General features: G+C 38.3%; 2 protein-coding genes and 1 pseudogene across 2 annotated transcripts; 1 reads left to right on the top strand and 2 right to left on the bottom strand.

Annotated features, from left to right (window-relative positions):
* Window positions 1-1,811: 1,811 nt before the first annotated feature.
* On the bottom strand, window positions 1,812-5,851 carry LOC101312523. The gene is made up of 10 exons (XM_004294897.1): window positions 5,693-5,851; window positions 5,231-5,307; window positions 4,957-5,113; window positions 4,778-4,848; window positions 4,387-4,696; window positions 4,106-4,317; window positions 3,218-3,814; window positions 2,913-3,125; window positions 2,659-2,832; window positions 1,812-2,545 (listed from the first exon to the last, which is right to left on the bottom strand). The coding sequence occupies exons 1-10, from the start codon at window positions 5,718-5,720 to the stop codon at window positions 2,300-2,302; spliced, it is 2,085 nt and encodes a 694-aa protein (XP_004294945.1). The 5' UTR covers window positions 5,721-5,851; the 3' UTR covers window positions 1,812-2,299.
* A 1,792-nt stretch (window positions 5,852-7,643) lies between these two features.
* On the bottom strand, window positions 7,644-11,025 carry LOC101302740 (annotated as a pseudogene).
* Window positions 11,026-15,884: 4,859 nt separating this feature from the next.
* Window positions 15,885-19,422, top strand: LOC101312811 (probable receptor-like protein kinase At5g56460-like). Its single transcript, XM_004294898.1, has 6 exons — window positions 15,885-16,121; window positions 16,946-17,253; window positions 17,405-17,540; window positions 18,184-18,320; window positions 18,454-18,577; window positions 18,729-19,422. The coding sequence occupies exons 1-6, from the start codon at window positions 16,052-16,054 to the stop codon at window positions 19,115-19,117; spliced, it is 1,164 nt and encodes a 387-aa protein (XP_004294946.1). The 5' UTR covers window positions 15,885-16,051; the 3' UTR covers window positions 19,118-19,422.
* The last annotated feature ends 1,661 nt before the right edge of the window (window positions 19,423-21,083 follow it).

Raw genomic sequence — 21,083 nt, forward strand, 5'->3', positions numbered from 1 at the left:
ATGTACTATAGAAGTTAGGTCATGAAAAAGTACATGCGGTCGATGTTGATTTCGTGAGAGTTTATGTCCAGGTTTGGATCTCACCGATACTGATCGGAGTTAATTTTCAACCCATTCTTAGATGGTCAACGGAGAGGAAGCAAATTTTTCTATAATGAACCATAAGCACGTATTAGTTTATGCATCTCAAAAAATAAAAAATTACAATTACTAATATGAAAATTTGTATTAATTTGATTGCTAATTCTAATGAATATAATAGGCATTTTCCTATTAACCTCTTATTCACACAAAAATAACTCATAATGTAGTTGTTTTTTTTAACTCAAAGACAATTTTGTCATTTAGTGCTAAAGTAGAGAGTACGATACGAATCGATCCGTTGCCATGCGTACAGAGGACAAGCAAGATCATCTGATTCGTATGAGAGTTGTATCCTCGTTACAAATTTCGGCTCACAAGGGGTCTATAATCTAATAGCAAATAGATCATAGGCAAATGTATCTAACAAAACTAAAACTAGAAGAAATAAAGCTCCCCCATGTGAAAAGCATGGACCAAGAGCAATTGTTCCGCAATAAAACAAAAATAGAAAAACTGAAATAGTAGAAAAGAAATAGCAGAACTTCAAAGAACCTCCTTGCACTTCAAGCTAGGGCTCAGGGGCGCTGCAAGCGGAGTCATGGTAGGAGTCAGATCTTCGTGATTAGCACTTCTTTTTGGCTTTGTGATTTAGGAACCGATGGGATGCCCACACTTCTTCTTTTGGCCTTCAACTGGTTGAGGGGAGATGGTGGGAGGTTTCTATTCCTCTTGCATCTCCTTTTGACCCTTTCTGTTTCGTGAACCAATAGGGTGTCTTCTCTTCTTCTTGGGAGGAGCAAAGACACGATATGAGAGATTGACAGCCTTCGAGCTAGCCAAGGCCAAGGAGGCCGCATATGCTTGACTAGGGTTTTAAAAACCCGAAGAGGATGAGGATGCTAGCATATTGGCTATGCTAAGGTTTTTGCCAAAAGATGGCAATGGATTGGAAAACCCGTTCTTCGATCCTTCAAAGAGGTTGAGAGATCAATGTTTGGGTGCACAAAGGCCATGAGGATGATTGAAAAACAAGGAGATTTGGTGCAAAACAGAGCTTTTGGGTTTGGTGGTTGTGCTCTGGGAGAGAGAGAGAACGCCTTAGGGGTTTTAGGGTCTGGGTGCTTTTAGGCATTTCCTAATGTAGTTGTTTGTTTCATGCCACAAGTACCATATAGTCTAGTCACTATTGTCAGTCTCGTATTCGTAATTCCTAGATTTTGAGTTTGAAGTTCACTTAAATATTAGTTGTAGCATTTGAATTGTTTGCTTGATAAGAAAATAAATTATCCTTTCTTCCCGAATGATTTCTATTTATTACATGAGTAGAAACTTATAATCACATTTTAACAAGACCAGCTGCCATTGGCCTAGTTTGAGCGTTTGGGCGTGCGTAATTGTAAAGTGGACTAGAAACCTCGTGACACGTTTACTTGCTAAGAAAGGAAAAATTCATGCGTTTATTTTACATTTCAAGAAACGTGCCATAATATCAGGGAAAACTCAATTCCATCAGAAGATAGTTTATTGAATCTTTTCCTGCCCTTTGACAACCAATAACCAGAAATCGAACAATTCTCAGACGTAGCTCCATATATAACCCTGATGATTCATCCACACTATTCAACCGTATAGCAGTCAGAATCTGCTTTTGTTCCCACCATTAGCAAGGACACACCAATACAACAAAACAGGTAATAAGAAAGAGTACAACAATAACGAAAGAAAAATACTAGGAAAAAAAAAACGACTATATTGCAATATTTTCCCACCTTGCTTCTAGCTCACATACAAATACAAAAGCAGAGCTGCTCAGCAATGGAAATGATCTAGATTTACAAGACAGGAAATACACAAACAAGTAAAAGGCAAAGAACAAAGAACCGACAATATCAAAATATAAGGAAAAAGATAAACCCTAAACCCAAAAACCTAAGCAATCAAAACCTATATAGAGCTTCAGCTAAAGACTGTAAAAACACAAAGAAAACTGGGGTGAAACTTAAGACTACTGACACCCTAGCCTGCCTGCCTCAAACATTGAAATACTTTGTAGTGCGACTAACTTGCCATTCCTCAACGAAATATTGACTTTTCAAGCAAGGCAAAGAGTCAGTCATCACGGCGGTCCACCAAGTATGGAGATATGCAAGTAGCTTCCAGCACAAACATTTTGAAGAGTACTACAGACATAGACCGCCACTATGCAAGGCAGAGGCTAGCAACCGTTTGCAACCCCATTTCCTACAGCCCTCTTCTCAGCCACAACCGGTTTAGCACCCTTTGGGGCTTCGCCAGTCGCAATTGATCCATTTTCTGCAAGTTTCAGCTCCTCGCTGGCATGCACTGTTGGGATAGATTCCTTGTTTATCTCAGAGGGAACATCCGATGAATTTTGTGTTTTCACTTGTCCATTTGCCACTACCTCTTTCTTCTCATCAAGAGTTTTTCCTTCCCATACCTGCTTTTGTATGTGCAAGACCAAGGAACAATTTAGGTGCTTTGGAATGGTGAACTTGCAAAATACTAAATAATTGCGGCAGTCCATGCCGGAAAAATAAAATAAAATAAAGGAGCCATAAGTTGCAAGAAACAATTTACCTGCTTCTGAAACTGCTGCTGTTGCTTGGCCTTCTTCTCCTGGATTGTCTTCTGGCGGGACTCATAAAATCCAAAGTCATCCAAAATGCATGTTTTACTTGAATGCTCCTTGAATATTTTGATCATTTTAAGCCCTGGTTCCAACTTAACCTACATAACATCAAATTAATATTCAGAAGTGCAACGAAATAAAACAAAAATAGAAAATAACAGTAAGAATATAAGATTACCTCCTGAGTGTCCCTACTATTAGTCACAGGTTTGTTCTCATTATTTTCAAGAGTAATATGCTTCAACAAACTGTTAGGAACGTCTTTAACAAAATGCCACTTGACAGAGAAACAGCCATTCCATTTGTCTTGCTGCCAGTACTCCAAATTCTTGTTGAAATCAACAGGCCCCAACATCTCAGCGAGGCCGACAAATTGCCCACTGGTATTGACCTAAGAAAGATAACAGGCAAACATTACTTTTGAAAAATCAAAGAAATCTACAAAAAAAAAAAAAAAAAAACACTCTAGAGTCCTCTACTTACCGAGAAAAAAAGAAATACAGGGCAGCCACCAGTCTTCTCCTGAGCCTCCTGGTATGCTGCATGAAGCTTCTTGTTGCCATTTGGTGTACTGGCCCAAACATTATACTTGATGCTCTTATGGACATCATCCTCACTATATGACTTGATAATAAAGAATTTGGCATCAGTATAATCCTCTGGAAAATCTGCTTTATTGTATTGCTCTCTGTCTGGAACAGTACTTGTATCCTTTTCCTCATCATGACTAAGACTTGCTGGCACATTCTGCCCCTTGATAGCTAATGCACTAGGGGTAAAACTCTTTTGGTTCTTTGAGCCTCTTGCCCGAGGTCCTCTGTTGAGCTCATTTAAACCGTCCGAGTTCTCATTACCATATCCATAGTAACCACCATTACGCCCCCTGGGTTGTTTATACTTGTTGTCAACAGCCAGCCATGTGCGTCCACTGGTTCGCGAATCATAACCATGAGACCCATATCCCAGACCAGATCTGACTGTGTTTCCATACTGGCCAAATAGCTTGCTTGGGTACATGCTGCTATTCATAAACCCTTGAGCTGTACCTATTCCTGACAGCGGTCTGGGGTGGTGCAAACCCTGTAGGATATAACAAGAGAAATTCATTAGCATGAGCGCATTTACATTATTAATAATGAGGTATACATGATGAACCAGGACCAATCATTTAACAGCCTTATAAGAACTAAATATATTTCAATGGCTAGAACCACCCATAAGATTATCCCTGACCTTATAACTTTTCATATTGGGAACAAGGAAACAATATAACCCAATTAGGTTGACATATCCACTAGTTAATTCAATTGGACAGCTGACCAGTAGCCAATAACATCAACTAAAGAAACAAGATATTGAGAAAAACCATACCATGTAGTGCGAATTTGGACGGTAGTTCTGGTTCCTCAAAGATGGAATTCTATTGCCATTCGAGTTTGAAGTAATGGGTGTATTTGCCATAGGTCTATGCTGCCCATCTGAAAAAAGTGGGGCATCTAACCAGGGGATTGGAGACCGTACTGTGTCGTAACCATATCTTGGGTCCTGGTAACCAGGAGTAGGAACACGTGCAGGCAAAGCACCTCGTCCATATGAACCATTGGAGTTGAAAGACGTGGTTTGATACGTCGATAGGGGAGCTGAACCATTACTTCCTTTCACACTTGCATTATTTGCAATGCCATTAGAAATTCCATTAGCTGTTTCCACTGGCAGAGGCTTTTGGTCAGCACCTAAGGAAGTTGATACCTCATTCTGAGGGGCTACAGGACTGGGAGTGTATGGCCCACTGGTTGGAGTCAGCGGCTGGAAATAGGGCGGGTACTGGTAATGTTGAGGCCCGTATAACTGACCATCATTTCCCATAGTTGGAACAGGGGAAGCTGCTGGTGAATAAGGCCCATACGGTGCATACCCATAACCATGGTGGTACATAAGAGACCCGTTATCTCCATAAACCCCCTAAAAGCACATGATAAAATTACAAATTAGTACACGAATGATGTAAGACCCAAACCATGAGAAAAACAAATAATAACTTACCGAAGTCATATCTACTCCCTCTGGATTCACATATCTCGAGTACTCATCCCAGTCGCCAGCCCCATCATAGCCTGAAAGATCACAGGACAATGGACCATACATGTCATGCCAATGATATCAAAGACAAAGCTATGATCCAACGAAAACATATCCCAAGTAGAAATCTTGTCCCTACTTACCTCCATAGTAATAGGCTGCAGATGGATAACCATTTGGGAGATAGGAGAAAGATTGATCCGTGAAGTCAGTCGACAGTGGAGTCACAGAGCGATCAGATGGGATCTGACCATTCACAGCATTGCCAGAATCAATAGACCCGTATTGGTTAACAGAAGGCTGCATAGAGGAAGTAATATACACGTTACATCATCATCATCATCATCAACTTCAACTTAACATTGAGCAAAACCAATTGGAAGTAAAAAAACTACTCAAACACGCATAATATAATACCTTCTTTGTAGGCTCTGGAATTTCCAGAGTCTTGGTCTGCGAATCTATTGACAGCTTCTGGAGCAAATCTGCTGCTTCTAAAATAATCAAAGTGAAGGAAACACATACAATCGAAGAATCGCTAATTCATCTCGTAATAATAAGCATACAGAATCAACAAACCAACACAACAGTATTGACCTGAATTGAAATTACGTGAACCTCCAGGAGTCAAATTCAATCACTCAATTGACCAAAATTGTGCTCAGAGGACTTGAACTAATAAAGAACATGAGCTTGAACACATACAAATACATGTATAGCCAGAAATCAAGCAACCAATACAGCAAAGCAAAACCAATACAGCGATCTACATGTTGATGCGAAACCAATAGCAACGGAATCAGAGAAGATCGAATTCGATCGAAAACGAATCAGGAAAAAACAGATCGAAGGCGAATACCGATAGATAGAAAAGGATACGATCTGCGGGAGGAGCAACGGTGGCCATGGCCGAGAATTGGTAGCTGGATCTTCTAGAAGCCCTCGCTCGAAACTCCAAAGTCAGCCTCAAATCCCTAAAATCCCAAATTGGGGGGTTTAGCAAAACGGATGAGAGAGAGAGAAGACTTGGAGCGAGAGAGACAACGGGTCTAACAGCCGCCAAGGGTTTGGGTTTTTGGAAAAAGAGGGTTTTGTTCATCCAAAAGCGGTGATTCAAATAGCACCACGGCTCCTCTAACTCTACTCTCCCACTTATTACCCGCGGGTCACTTCTGCGACCTCATCGGGCCTATCCTATTGGGCCAAGATGACACGCGGCGGTTAGCTAATGGGAATTGTGACGTGTCCCTTTTGGTCTTTCTGGCCAAAAGCGAAGTCTGATTGGGCAGTGATGGGGGGATTTGACTAGTTGCACCCTTTCTGGGAGAGTCTCGAAACCCTAATTACCATAAGGACATGCATGTCCCTGTTTAACTGATTACCCTTCGTTTTGGTACACTTTTTACGGCAGTTATTTGTTTTGGGGGCCATTTTTGGGGTTCGTACTAGGAGTCTAGGACACCGCCCTTTCTGCATGTCCCCCAACGATTTTCTTAGACCCAGCTAACTAACCAATTTTTAGATGCCCTTGTGATTTTTCTTTTTCTTGAAATTATCAATGGCCATTCTTGTACTCTCTCATCTTCCTAGCCCCAAATTGTATTTTTCTTATCAGTGGAGTAATTTTCTTTTTAAATCAAGGATAATTACATCCATGTTATTGAAGATATTTAAAGTCTATGAAATTACTGGATTTTTCAAGGAATCTTTATGAATTCCACTAATTCGGGTATTTAATTAAGACTTTTACAAATTAATCAAAGTTTAAGGGTATTCAGAATATCATTCATATTTACGGAATCACAATGACTCGTAGATAATTACAGACTTTGTATGCTATAGAAATCGACTGAACTGCTTCCGGTTTCAGTTTGGAATTGAGATCCAAGACAAGCTGCCTGACGAAGTGTAGGTAGTGAATACAGTTTAGTGCGGTGACACATTCTAATGGAAACCAAGGTGCAGCTGGTCCAGCAACACAAGTTGGTCAACTCTGACCCTCGCTCCTTTGCTTTGTGTTTGGGGTTCTATGCCTGCCCTTGGCTGCTAAATCTAACTTGGTGGGCTTGCCATTTACTTCTTTTAAAGATAAGTTATGCATACAATTTACTTAGAGTGTTTTGTCTTTTATTATACGTAGTGTTATATCGAAAATAAACCCCCATCCTATCTTAGTAGGACGACATGGACTTTGTGCCGGATTGCACAAGTTGCGTGTCTTGTCTTAAGTAAGCAGCGAGTTCCCAAATGGTCACAGCCTCTAAGTGGCATGATGAAATTGAGTGTCACTGTCACCATATGTTTTTTCCGGTACCAACATAGTGGGAAAGCTGACCGTATTAATATAATATGACTGCTAGTAAAATTGTATTGTCTGATATGTCACTACCTTTGTAAAGCGAATAGAGTAGCCCAACATGAACTATTCGTTAATTAGTGTTTGTTAAAATATTGTTATTTAGAATCTCATTATTATCTAAGAATGTTCTATCTATGTTTATTACAATTTGAGGTTCAGGTTTCATATCTCCCTCCATGTATTTAGTATTTTTATTCATGAACAAGACTTAAAGACAACCGCACTGGCATCTTTAACAAGAAAAATGAAAAAAGAAGAAAGAACTACTACGATAAAATCACAAAAGTAACTCGGGAGGTTTGAATTTCTCATCTGACTGAGGAAGGTTTGAACTGAGTAAAATAGTCCTATCCAGCATTGGTTTGAGTTCCGGAGGAGAATTCAAATGCAGAAATGAAATTTGTTCAAAACATTAAACTTGGCTTAGCGGCCATATAATTTGGGAGGTTTCAGCTTCTTCTATGATTGATATCACATGTAGCTCAAGTTCATGGATGCATTGGAATCTTGAGCAGTGTTGACACAAACAACCAAAGGACTCCTAACCTTGTGGAAGCCATCAGACCAAACAATTTCTCCAAAATCATATCTTCCTTGAGACTTCTTTTGTGGTTTCAGTGTTACATAATATGTGTTTTCCGCTTTGAACCAGGAGAATACCAAAACTCTAGGCCATATCACTACCTCCACTCCATCAGGCTCAGAAATGGTGCCAAAATAAACGGCGTTCTTATTCTCTCCCACATTACGCATGGTTCTCTTGATTGTCACAGTCGACTGGAGATTTGAAACTGTGATCGATGGGTAGTTTACATTGGAATTCGATTTCGGCACTCGTGGACAACTCGTGTCAGTTCCTGAAGGGCAAGGAACAATCATGTTTATCTGTTCTTCAGTGTAGCCAATGTTGCATAGAAATTGAACGTAGTCACGTGTTTTCATGTCGTAGACAAGCCCAGGATCCATTGCCTTGATGGGATCTATGTGACCGGCACCCAAGTCAAAAGGGTCGGAGGCTTTCATGGGTCCATCAGCTAGTATGGTGTCAAAGGATGTGTCCTTTGTGTATGCTGTGGTCATGATAGCAGATTTAATGGCTGCAGGAGACCAATCCGGGTGTGAAGATTTGATGAGAGCAACAATCCCGGAGACATGAGGACAGGACATTGATGTTCCTGACTGAAAATTCCAGTTAACTAAACGATTATCATCGCGTCTCAAAGTTGGAGAAGTTCGATTAGGCCATGCTGCTAATATGTTTATCCCTGGAGCACTTATATCTGGCTGTTATATCATAACACATCAAGATCGATTAAGTTATGCAATGATTCATATCATACCAGCAACTACTAATAGTGGGGATGGACCAACAGATATAGTCATCAGTAATCACCAATCACTTGAAGCTTTCTTCTCCAAAAAAAAAAAAAAAAATTAAAATTTGTTTCACCTTAAAGCTACTCTTGGTACCTTGAGGATATCAGGTGTAAGTGAGTTTGGGCCTCTTGAAGAGAAGTATGCGACTCTAGGGGCCGGTGCCTTCCCGATAATAGTTTTACTTGCTTCTATCTGCACAACAGGCTTCCTGTGTAGTTCACAAGAGTAGTATTACATAAATTGCATACGCGTACATACAAATATACAAACACACAATACATGGATGTGGCCTTACGTCGGAGATTCAGAAAGATAGTTCAAAATCCGAGTCCCTTGCTCAATGTTGACATGAACCGAGGGGATGATGTCAGGACCAATCTCCCTGGACATTGGTTCTACAAAGATCAAACCTGATGCATTGGCTAGCTTGGCAGCTACTTCAGCCTCACCAATTTCATACGGTCCTATGGTTGAGAAGCATATGATTACTATATTTGCAGCATATTTTGATTTTTTCCAATTCCTTGACGTGCAAATCCTGCAGAATATATATAACATTTTTACATATTTTGCACTTGAATACTACTGCAAGTCATTATACTGGAAAATGAGACAGCTGGAGAGTCGACAGAAAAGTAAGTCACCCATTATAGAAGTATACGCTCGCATCTGCCAATTTTGCTTTGATAGGTGTGGTGATTAAGCTCTCTCCCTGTACAAAATAGAGTGCTCTACTGAATGTTCAGCTAGTAAAGTTTGTTTACCGGCATACATATGCTGCCTTGTCAAACGAGCTTTAGTTAGGAAATGATCATATTGTGACCCACTTATAATTATCACTACATTACCTTTAACTTCTTAATTATCAGGGCATGCATATATCTGTTGTCCAAAATTTAAGAATTACCATGATAGAGAGCTTATTGTCTAGGAGAACTCTGGTTGGGAACATTCTATCAATTGATGAAGCAGCAACACACAGGCTCCAAGGAGCAACATTTGTGACCTGTGATGGATCTGGCCCTTCATTACCTGCTGAGAACACCACACTCACACCCAACTGCATTGCATGAAACGAACCGATAGCACCTTCTGATGCAAACAACGGTATCAGTGGTGGCCTGGATCCAATAGACGCTGAAATAACATGAACTCCATCATGCAAAGCATCATCAAAAGCCGCAAGAATGTCTGCTCCAGTACACCTGCTACTATAATTCTTTCCCCAGCAAACTTTGTACACTGCTAGACGTGCTTTAGGCGCTCCACCCCGGGCAGTGCCCTCTGCAAAGCCATAGAAACTTGCATTTTGTTTCACTACTGAACCCACTGCTGTTGAGGCTGTGTGTGTTCCGTGACCTAGAAAGTCTCTAGCTGATCGAAATTCTGGATTGCCACTCGTGTTTAGTGGCCCATATTCTTCTTCAAAGCCTTCCAGGTAGTAGCGAGCACCAATTAGCTTACGGTTGCATGCTTTTGCTGGCTCAAACATCTCTCCTTTCACACACTCCCCCTTCCAAGTTGAGGGGATAGGCCTCATATGTGGCTCTTCTCGGAAACTTTCCGATTCAGGCCATATACCTATTAAGATCACCAAAAGTCCAAAACACGTTAGTATACTCACAGGAGTTAATTATGGTCAAGTATAAAAGATGTTGAGTTATATATGCATGTTAAGTTAGAAACCTGTATCAAAAACCCCAACAATGACATCTTGGCCATATGCTAGTTGCAATGGAGAGGCCGCATCACTGGCAGTACTAGTGCTGCTGATCATTGGAAGGCCCAAGAAGTCCCAACTCCTAGTTGTGTGCAATTGCACTGTCTTACTTCTAAAAACTGATATCACTCCTTCCACCTCTGCAATTATTTGATTCTTCTTACATCAATAACGCATGTAATTTCTTAAGCACTGAGAATATAACCTTACTTGAGGATAGAGAAAAGAGAGAAGAAAAAAAAATGAAAATCGTAGGAAAAAAGAAAGAAAAGAAATAAGCTTACTGGCCAAGGTGACTGCTTGTGAGGAATTGATTTTTGCTGAAAAGCCTGAGAAACTATGCTTGTAACTATAAAGCATTGACCGTTTAACATCTTCTTCACTAAAGATAAAGAATGCAAATAGGAAAATTAAACCTTAGAAGAAAATAAAAAATTGAAGCACCATGTACACGCAGAGAAAAATAAAGCATGAATGTAAACCTGGCAAAAACTTTGGATAGGAGCTGAACATGGTGTTCTGAAGTTAGGTGAGGTTCATGTATGTTATGACTGAGCCCCAAATACACTATGTACACCTGCAGAAACTCAAAACAATGGGAGCAAACAGAGAAAATATTCAGAGAGGAAATGAGAAAGAGCGAAACAATACTTTTCATGAGTATAGAAAAGTTACATGAGGTGTTGAATCTGAGTGAATAAAGTATAGTGAAAGTGAGAGGAAAAGACCCCAAAAACACTGAGAATCAGTAGCCATTGTTTCTCCTATCGAAGTATCACATGGATTGCTGGGATTAAATAGAGTTGAGTAACAGATATTATGATTTCCAATTCCAAGTGGGTAGATTTCAGTTTTCATACAATGCTTGTAAGCTATACTGCGTGTGTTCCAAGGCTTTCAGAGCTGCAAGAACTATAGTATGCCCTCTTCCATGAGCCATGATGATATTTTCTCATTCAAGCTAGCTATCTATATACGAGAAGGTATAAGCCTTTTAGTTTGTACATCGGCAGCACAGCACCTATTGTACCTATCTACATCTTAGGAGGACTGATTATAATTACATAAATGTTGCTAAGAAAATGCAAGTGCCCTTCATCATAATAGCTATAATAAGTTGATTTCTTTTTCCACTCTCCGTTTCCTTGTCACCAAATTAGTATAACTAGCTGCATTGTTTTAGTTTGAATGATTTGAGAAATAAAGCTCATAATATCTAAAACTGTCCCCATTAACAGTGCATCTTATCAATGCTTCTTGATAAATGGATGCTGTTAATGCATGCACTGATACAAAAGATAATTCCACAGAACAGTAAATCTACTTTGAAAGTTTGAAGCCCTCCTAAACTCAACGGGATAGTAAAAAAAAATCTACACAGATATATTGTTTTTTGAAGATTCACAGATCAATAATATAACTTTAAATAAGGCTTGATATTACCAAGAATAATACCATATTATTGTGTTTTACTTTTTCTGAAGGTAGGAGTGTTGAACCCCTTATTTTTAGGGACTTTGTCTTGTATTTCTAAGCTACTGTCTATAGAATGTAGTAAATAAATCCTACTTTCTAGCTCAGAATAGTCCATAGAGTCATAGACTACATGAGTACGGATCAATTGCACCACAGAAACTTACAAAAACACATTCATTTCTGGTGTTTCCACTTACTATGCTTCTCTTTATGTAGAGTAGTTTAGGGTTTATAATAATTCAATACATATATCAAATGGAAAACTGTATAGAAAGCCATTCAATTCATACAGTTATGATGCCCTAGGATGTACAGCAATTGGAGGATCAAGCTAGCTGTTACATATACAATGATCTGCTGGTCTATACTGATCTATGAAGAATACTACTTTCACTAGATGAAGCAAACTTATCGTAATCAAAATCATTGCCTGTTGGCAAAAGCCTCCTAACACATTGCGTGAATCGATTCTAGCTCTAGCGTAATCCAAGGATTTTAATGAAGAAACTTAAGACTTTCGATGCACGGTAAACCTTCCAAGTTTACATCATCAAGTCTTCCATATGAATGGTAAGAACTTGCTTTGTTGACAGGCATCCATAGCAATCCTGGAATCATAATATGATTTAAATAAAGTATATACATCTAGTTTTCTTTCATAAGCAGGAATTTCAAGTATGCATAAACAGCTACATCTTCCTGGAATCATAATATGATTTAAAAGTTGCTTAAATTTATGGTTAAGATCAATTCACCATCCAGAACAATAATGTTTGATATGATACGAAAGGATGGAGAAAACATTGCTGCAGTACTGTTATCATATCAGAATTTGATATCCAGTTCTGTATTTTCTCAAGTTCAAATATATAATTCCTGCAATTTGACTCTAAATGATAGGCCAATGAAAACTATCATAAGAATTTGCATATGTTAACAATAAGCTTCAACTGAGAGTTTAGCACATGTCTTTAACATGCAGAAACAATGAGTTTCATGGTAACTACGTTAATAAGCAAACCAGGTTTTTCAGTTTTATGTACAGAATTATACATGGCTTACAGTGCAATATGTTTGCAGATAAGTTAAGGGATAGCATCTTATTTCTAGCTAGATAGAAATAATAGGGATAGTATCTTATTTGCAGATAGGTTGAGATGATTCACTGACTGAAAAAAAAAAAGGGATATATGGTATCAAACTTGAACCTAGATAGAAGTTGAAATATTGTAGAGCAACAAGTTTTCAGAATAAATAAACTGTTAGGTACTGTTTTGTAGAGTTATTTACCCTAGCTAGCTAGCAGTTCTTTCATAGTTTTTCAATGTTGAAATCTTCATTCTACTCTAAGTTGTTGAACACTGCCGTGTATGTGTGTGTGTGTGTGTGTGTATAATCAAAGAAAAGTGCAGAAGAGACTTATATGATCTGGTAACCAGAAAACACAATGTAGGCATTGAGTTCAATTTGAATTCAATCACCAGTTCTTTGATCATCAAATTGATAAAGTTTGCTAGCTAGTGTAAAGAAACTGCTGTGTTCAATCTGATTAGCTGGATGGCTTTTAAGGGGGATTCAACAAAGTCATGTCATGAAAATATCTGATCTAAAATTTCAGATCTGTGATTCTACCCCAACTCTCAAGTTGACAAGTTTGATAATTTCCCCAGAAATGTTAGCATGCTGTTGTCCTTTGCAGATAAATATGGGGCCAAATTCTAATCAAAGCATTCAATTTGGCAACAGGAATATAAGATCCAAGTAGTATATATGCAATGATTGATTCCCTGTACTCATGCAATACTATTAGCGCAAAAGTGCTTTATAATTGTAGTTTTGGTTTAGAAGCAAGACACTAGTACCACTATTCATTATCATTATCTACTCTAGTCTCTAGCTAATACATTACATTATATGATTTATATCTTAATTAGATTATGATTAACAACATATACTACCACTAATCAATGGATAAAGACATTGACATAGATAGACTACACATGCTGTGGTGGCGCATGCGTGAGGGACTAGTAGTGGTCATCATCTTCATCTCCAGGGCTTTCCAGTAGAAAACAGAAAGCCAAAATACAATTATACAAGGGACAAGCACCATGTTAGATCATGAGGTTGGATATATTCTGGGATTAATGGACCCACCCACCATTCACTATAAACATTCCTGATTCCTTTGCACTTTGACTTGCCCTAAACTAGTACTGTGACTGATTGACTGCTCATGATTTGGAAGAAGAATCACCCTCACAAGAATTAGAATATGTAATATCAAGCTTTCTCAGTAGTCAGTCATATCATATACTCATATAGGGTGGGACATAACCTTAATCTAAATTAAGGTTCTACTTTCCCAAGTCTGTTGCTATATTTTGACTTTTAAAGTTTGTTTAGACTGATCATCTACTTCAATTTTCTGAGATTTCTATGTCTCTAGAATAAAGCATATACCAGACTTTGAGAATTACCTGCCGACATTGTAAATTAAAACATACTAACTAATTTTAAGAACATGCATACCCGGAGAAATAAAGGAGTCTGCGCGCCAGCTCGTTAGTGCCTCAAGCTCTTTTAGACAATTCATCGAACACTTTATTTGCCCGCGCCCGATCGAGTCCCTCTAACCTACATTTCTAGTGCTATCTGTCTGTCAATGTCAACTCTGCGCACACACAATGGCTGTGTAGCATACGCGTGCATCAACACCAGCCTTACATGTATGCCAATCCAAGGGCCTGTTTTACATCAGAAAAATCCAGAAAACAAAACCAAAACCGTTCAACAGCTGGAGCATTGCTACTTGCAAGTTTCATGTTTTTGCACAATCCTTTGCATCGCATGTATCTACACAAAGCCTGATTTCCAGGACAAGACCGACAGGAAAGTCAATTGCTTGTGGAAGTCACTCCTTCTCTTTTTATTGGCCAATACCAAAGTGACAATCTTTGTAGAGAACATAGGATAAAAAGTGGGTCAGAACAGAATTTGTTATATATACCCGTCATATTTCCAAGTTTTCTGTAAAAGATAAACACAGACCAGATAATGGGCTTGTTCAAACAGATAGCAAAAATTAGAGGTGAAAGCAAGGAAAAACTATAGTACTCAATACTCGAGAGTCAAGAGTTATTAGATTAATCACTCTTTCTGGTGTGTCCTCGAGTTTTAAAACCCCCGAGCACTAAAGAACTATCTTTCCCTTCAAAGGCTTTTGACCTTTTTGGGATGTTGCAAATGCAAACAATGGCAGCTACTTATGCAGATGCTAGGGGACCTTTATGATCTGCAAAGCCTCTCTTCGAGTTTTTTTTTTAAGTGATTTAGGAGCAACTATTCTTCCAATAAAAAGCTTATATTTCAGTTCATTTTTTTTTTATGTGGATGATGGAATATGATGTGTCATTTCACTTGATGCTACAATGGAATTGACAATGTACATGGAACAAAAAGTTCTTGGCAGACCTAGATTTTAAGCTGATAGGATGATAAGTTATGGCATACACGTGTGACCTTTAATTAGTTCATTACAAAACCAACTAAAATTGTGTTTATAGGACAATTTGATCATCCAATGTATTGCTCCAAAAGTGGGTTGGTCTAAATTTTAACATTAGTATATAGTAATTATTCATACACACCATAAATGTGTACTAAAACTAGTCCTCCCATTAGAATAATTTATGTATGATAATGAGTGTTAGGTAAGGTAGTAGCGACTGAATTAGCACAGTAAGCTTCCAGCTATTGGGGGAGAGTGTGATTAATACCAATAAAAAGTGGGAAATAGCAAAAATTGAATTGGAAAGGTAAAGAAGAGGCTGCAAGAAGGAAAGAAAGAAGGTGATGGAAAAAGATGGGTGGGAATTGAAATGCCATCCTACAGTGACCATGTATGCTATGTGCTATGTATGCTGTGCGCACTAGGGAAAGTCTGAATATATTTTTGAATCCAAAACAAAACAAACAAAAACCTCCCAAGAGGGATGTGGGCCCATCTCTGCCATGGCCAAGAACCAGCACCCACCTCAACCCCTCCCTCCATCATTACCATCATGAGACAATTCTCTCTTACTCTTCCTCTCATTCTTCAACAACAAATTGTGTTTGTGTGAGTGTGTTTGGGTTGTGGGTTCAATTCAACAGAAGTGCCACAACATAACCACTCTTTTCATTCTTCACTTCCTTTCCAGACACAAACCCCATTCATCTTTCTGAAACAAAGACATAATCTTTGGTTATGGTGATGGGTGGTTGTTGAGGAAGTGGGCTTTGGGTTTTTTCTGGTTTTAGTAAGATGGGGAATTGTTGGTGCAGCTGGTGGGGGGAGCCTTCAGTTCACAGAGTCTCATCCAATGCAAAGTCAGGTTGCTCCTCTTAAACCTTGCTTTTTTCTGCAGAAGGTTCTTAGTATTATGCTATTCTGGATATCAGTTTGTGTTTCTGTTCTTGTCTCAGTAGATGAGTAAGAGATTAGAATTGGAACTTTTGATTCCAATGATCAGGCTCTGTTTTGGATCCTCATATATAGTAACCTGGATTGTGGTGTTGTTTGCTCCTACAATAACTCTTGTGAAATTTGGATATCAAAGTTGCATTCTTTTTAGTACATATGCAGGAGTTCCGTTGTGTATTATAAAGGACAAAAGAAAATGAACAGCATATACTTCCACTTTTCCTATATGTCCACATATAAAGGATTTACCTTTCCTGTAAACAGTGGATGCACCTCAGGTTCTTATAGTGCGCTATTCGCTTTAGCTAGTTTCTAGTGGTGTATCCTTTTAGGTTCAGAAGTAAAATATTTCCATTTCATTCTACTTCTGTTTTGTATGTATGTTCTTCATTATGAGAAATTACTGATCTTTTATCTTCCTCATGGTGCATCACGATCATGAAGGATTTTTCCTCTATTGTATGAGAATTGTTACCAGAACTAATTTGCAGCATAGGAGGTTAAAAAATTACACACCTTTTTGCTCATTGTATTTTTTATCTCTTCATTAAGATGATGGAAATTTTTACTAGTATTGATGATTCGTTAACAAATATCATTTCACCTTCAAAAAGCTAATACCATATACCATATTTTTCTTCTCTTGTTAGATCTTTTCATGGGAAAATGGTTTGATGCTTGCTTGTTATTACATTTGATATTGTATGTGTGACAAACTCTCAACTTTCTTTTCAGAATCTCCAAAGGACCAGAGCCCTTCACTGAATCCTAGAGAGGACGATAGAAACTTACCATCAAATCCTGAAGAAGTTGAGATCCTACGTCGTGATTCAGCTGCAAATCCATTGATCGCATTCACATTCAATGAGCTAAAGATAATCACTGCAAATTTTAGGCAAGATCGTTTGTTGGGTGGAGGAGGATTTGGAAGTGTATATAAAGGTTTCATAACGGAGGATTTAAGAGAGGGGCTCTCTCACCTTCCAGTAGCCGTCAAGGTTCATGACGGTGATAACAGTTATCAAGGACACAGGGAATGGCTGGTAAGCTTCTATTCAATCTTTTAATCTATCAGGAAGATCAAACAAAAGAATAGGTTTCATCATTTTCATATTGTATGCATGATCTTTTCTTCGTGTAGTATACACATAGTTCAATTATGTCAGGTCCATTAAGAGCTTTGTGCATTTCTAGGCGGAAGTCATATTTTTGGGGCAGCTTTCCCATCCAAATTTGGTAAAACTCATTGGATATTGCTGTGAGGACAAGCAACGGGTGCTGATATATGAGTATATGGCTCGGGGTAGCGTGGAAAACAATCTATTTTCAAGTAAGTAACTAAGCATTTCCATTGACTCTTTCTTCTATAGTGAGTTCCTATCAACATTTTCTGATTAGTGTGTATGTGCTTAGAGAACTTGTGGACTCCTTTCGGGAAGGCAAAATATAATAATAGTAAAGCAATATGATTGATCAGGCTTAAGGATTTAAGAAAATGCTTGCATCTGTCCTTTTTCATTGACTGACCTGGTGATCCATTAATGACATTGGAGAATGTGGAATGGACATCTTAGGATATTGATTCTTTTGATGTTCTTAGAAAGGATGAGCAAAAGGGTAAGAAAAATTGATGTTTGGAACTTATTCATAAAAAAAAAAGTTGTCTGCAATATTCAGTTTCTAGGTAAAATGGATAGATAATTGTCAGAAGGTATGATCTTCTAATAGTTGGTTTCAGTAAGAAATGATCCCTATAATGGCCCCTGAAAAGGCATGTACATATATATTTTTTTATTTCAATGTTTATTCAAATTGCTAAGAGATGATCAATCTGAAAATGAAACATAAATGATTGAGACTTGTCTCAAGAAAATGCTTTACTTGCAGAAAATATAATACGTTATGCTGTTAGGACTTTTGTGGGCCGATTCTATAAGACTCTATCTCACTTACATATTTCCTCCATTTTTCAGGAGTGCTGCTTCCTTTGCCTTGGTCCATAAGGATGAAGATTGCGTTTGGTGCAGCTAAGGGGCTTGCCTTTCTCCATGATGCAGAGAAACCCGTTATCTATCGTGATTTTAAGACATCTAATATTCTGTTGGATCTGGTTTGTATATACTTCTTGCTCTACTTTATTTTTAGTGAAAAATAAAACAATCCTTCTGCTGCTGAGTCTGCTGCTGAGTAATTCCAATTCATTTGCATAAATACAATTGCGCTTTCCTGTGCATCTACAACAGGACTACAATGCAAAGCTTTCTGACTTTGGCCTTGCAAAAGATGGACCAGTAGGGGACAAATCTCATGTTTCTACACGCATAATGGGGACATATGGATATGCTGCACCTGAGTATATCTTGACTGGTCAGTGCTTATATCACATACCTGGACACAAAATTATATTCTTCTTCAAGTCATAGCTTTTTCGCTGTTACCATGATCAATGAGGCTATAAGAAGTTGCTTTTACTCTCCAAGTCATAGCTTTTAAACTAACACCACCTATCTCTATGCAGGCCATCTTACTCCTAGAAGTGATGTCTACAGCTTTGGTGTTGTTCTTCTTGAACTTTTGACTGGAAGAAAATGTTTAGACAAGTCACGGCCAGCCAGAGAGCAAAACCTTACTGATTGGGCTCTCCCCATGCTCAAAGAGAAGAAGAAGTTGCTCAACATCATTGATCCCAGACTAGAAGGAGAATATCCCATTAAAGGAGTGCACAAGGCTGCCATGCTCGTCTACCATTGCTTGAACCGGAACCCAAAAGCCAGGCCTCTAATGCGCGATATTGTAGATTCTTTGGAGCCTCTGCAGGTCAGTGATGAAGTTTCTGCTGAAAAAACTATAACAGAGATTATTCAGTTCCCGGATGGTGAAATTAGAAGAAAAGAAGAGTTGCTGTAAGCCTGTAACTGACTTGAGCTGTCCGTTTATCTAGATGGAGGTTTTTGCTTTGGCTAGCTGGTTTTCTGTGTATCAAGTATACGGCTTCCTTCATTTCTTTTTGGTCCTTGTTAAAAACACATGGTTTTGGGATGATAACTTGCAATCTAATTATTGTAACTTGGGGTAAATATCAATCTAAAAGCAGATGTTCTTTTGTAAATGATATATTTAGAAGCCACTGACTGATGGCCTTGTCTTCCTTAGATTGTTGTGGAGTTTATCCAATATGAGTTGGAAATTGTGATCTTATTATATGTCAATACAATGAAAAGAAATGTGGGCCAGAAAGATAATCAGGAGTTTGTGCCATTTGCTATACAGTTCATCTTCTTTCATTCTCATGAAATGCATGCGATTATGTTCATATGTCGACCAACATATACAAGCACAGAATTACTTTTATGTGAATGTGTAGCTTTCCATCCTGTAGATTTCTTATATTTAAAATAATATTTCTCACCGTTTGATGTTTTAATACTTCTCACATTTGGATTTGATCATGATTTCATTGGTCATTAGGTGACCATTTGAACACCGATATACATATTTACATTCTCATACTTTTTTTCTTCCGATGAGTTCTATTGCATACATTTACCTTTGTCGCTTGTAAAAGTTTCTGCAACATGAAGAATCTATGTTCATTTGGTAAGTTGCAGATGGTTCGAAACCAAAACACAGTATGATATAAAATAACTATGGTCACCTACTTTTTCAAATGGTCACCACCGATATACATATTTACATTCTCATACTTTTTTTCTTCCGATGAGTTCTATTGCATACATTTACCTTTGTCGCTTGTAAAAGTTTCTGCAACATGAAGAATCTATGTTCATTTGGTAAGTTGCAGATGGTTCTAAACCAAAAAACAGTATGATATAAAATAACTTCCAGGTAGCAATGGTAAATGATAGATCTGGCCACTGGTGACATCATGCGAGTGACATCGGCGCCATACATACAGTTGGCTTTGTGTGTTGTCGAGATCCATCTCTGTACCTATGTATGTGGACCAAACTATTATAAATGTATGTTTATGTTGTGCTTGTCTAGCTCTTGGTTTTACCCAGAAATTAATTGGATTTTTTTTTTTTTTTTTTAAGATATCAAGTAGCGAGTGGACACGTTCAGGTTTCATTGGCTGAGAATATGATTCCGAGCCGTATAGCAGCTGGTGCTGAGTTAGCCTAACATTCATGGGAGCCTCATGATCATAACCTTGGCTTCGTCCTAGTTAGCTGGCTAGCTAATTTATACATTATTTCCCAACTCAGGGTTATATATCAGAAAGAGCATAGAGTGATACTTGCTTTGCTGCTCCGATCTATCTCTGCCCTCTTGAGTCTTAAGCTTACATACAAATTACACAGCGAGGAAGGGAGGGTTGTATTTACAGTGTTTCTGGATAGAATCGCAGCCACGAGCAGTCGTAGGACTAAAGTGGTGAACCATGTATGTCTTCTTGTCGATTCTCTGTATATCTTTCCATATGTTCTGCTATCAGATTTTGATTCTCATCACTCTCTCAGAAGATATACACATAAAAGGGTTTGTTGAAAATGCTTTAGAAAGTAGTAGTAGTTTGGAATTAGTACAATAGCAGTATTAAAATTTTGTGAGGAGCCATGTACATGCTTATATTCAGTGGCTAGGTAGATGGCTTAGTTAAGTAAATTCTGAAGAACTTTGTTTAGATTCAAGATAAGCTATGTTAACATTCATTTGATCTACTGCATGATCTGTTTACTGATGTAGATATTGAGAGGGAGTAGTTTCAGATCCTGAGATGCATTACTTCTGCATGAATTTCATAGCATTTAACATATATGTCCGATTATGATTTGATTTTATATAGGAAAACTGATCATCATGATGAGGATGAGGGAGATGGAGAAGGAGAAGAGGAGGTGCAAGACAACAA

The sequence above is a fragment of the Fragaria vesca genome, linkage group LG3 (assembly GCF_000184155.1).
Source record: "Fragaria vesca subsp. vesca linkage group LG3, FraVesHawaii_1.0, whole genome shotgun sequence".
NCBI classification, from domain to species: Eukaryota; Viridiplantae; Streptophyta; class Magnoliopsida; order Rosales; family Rosaceae; genus Fragaria; species Fragaria vesca.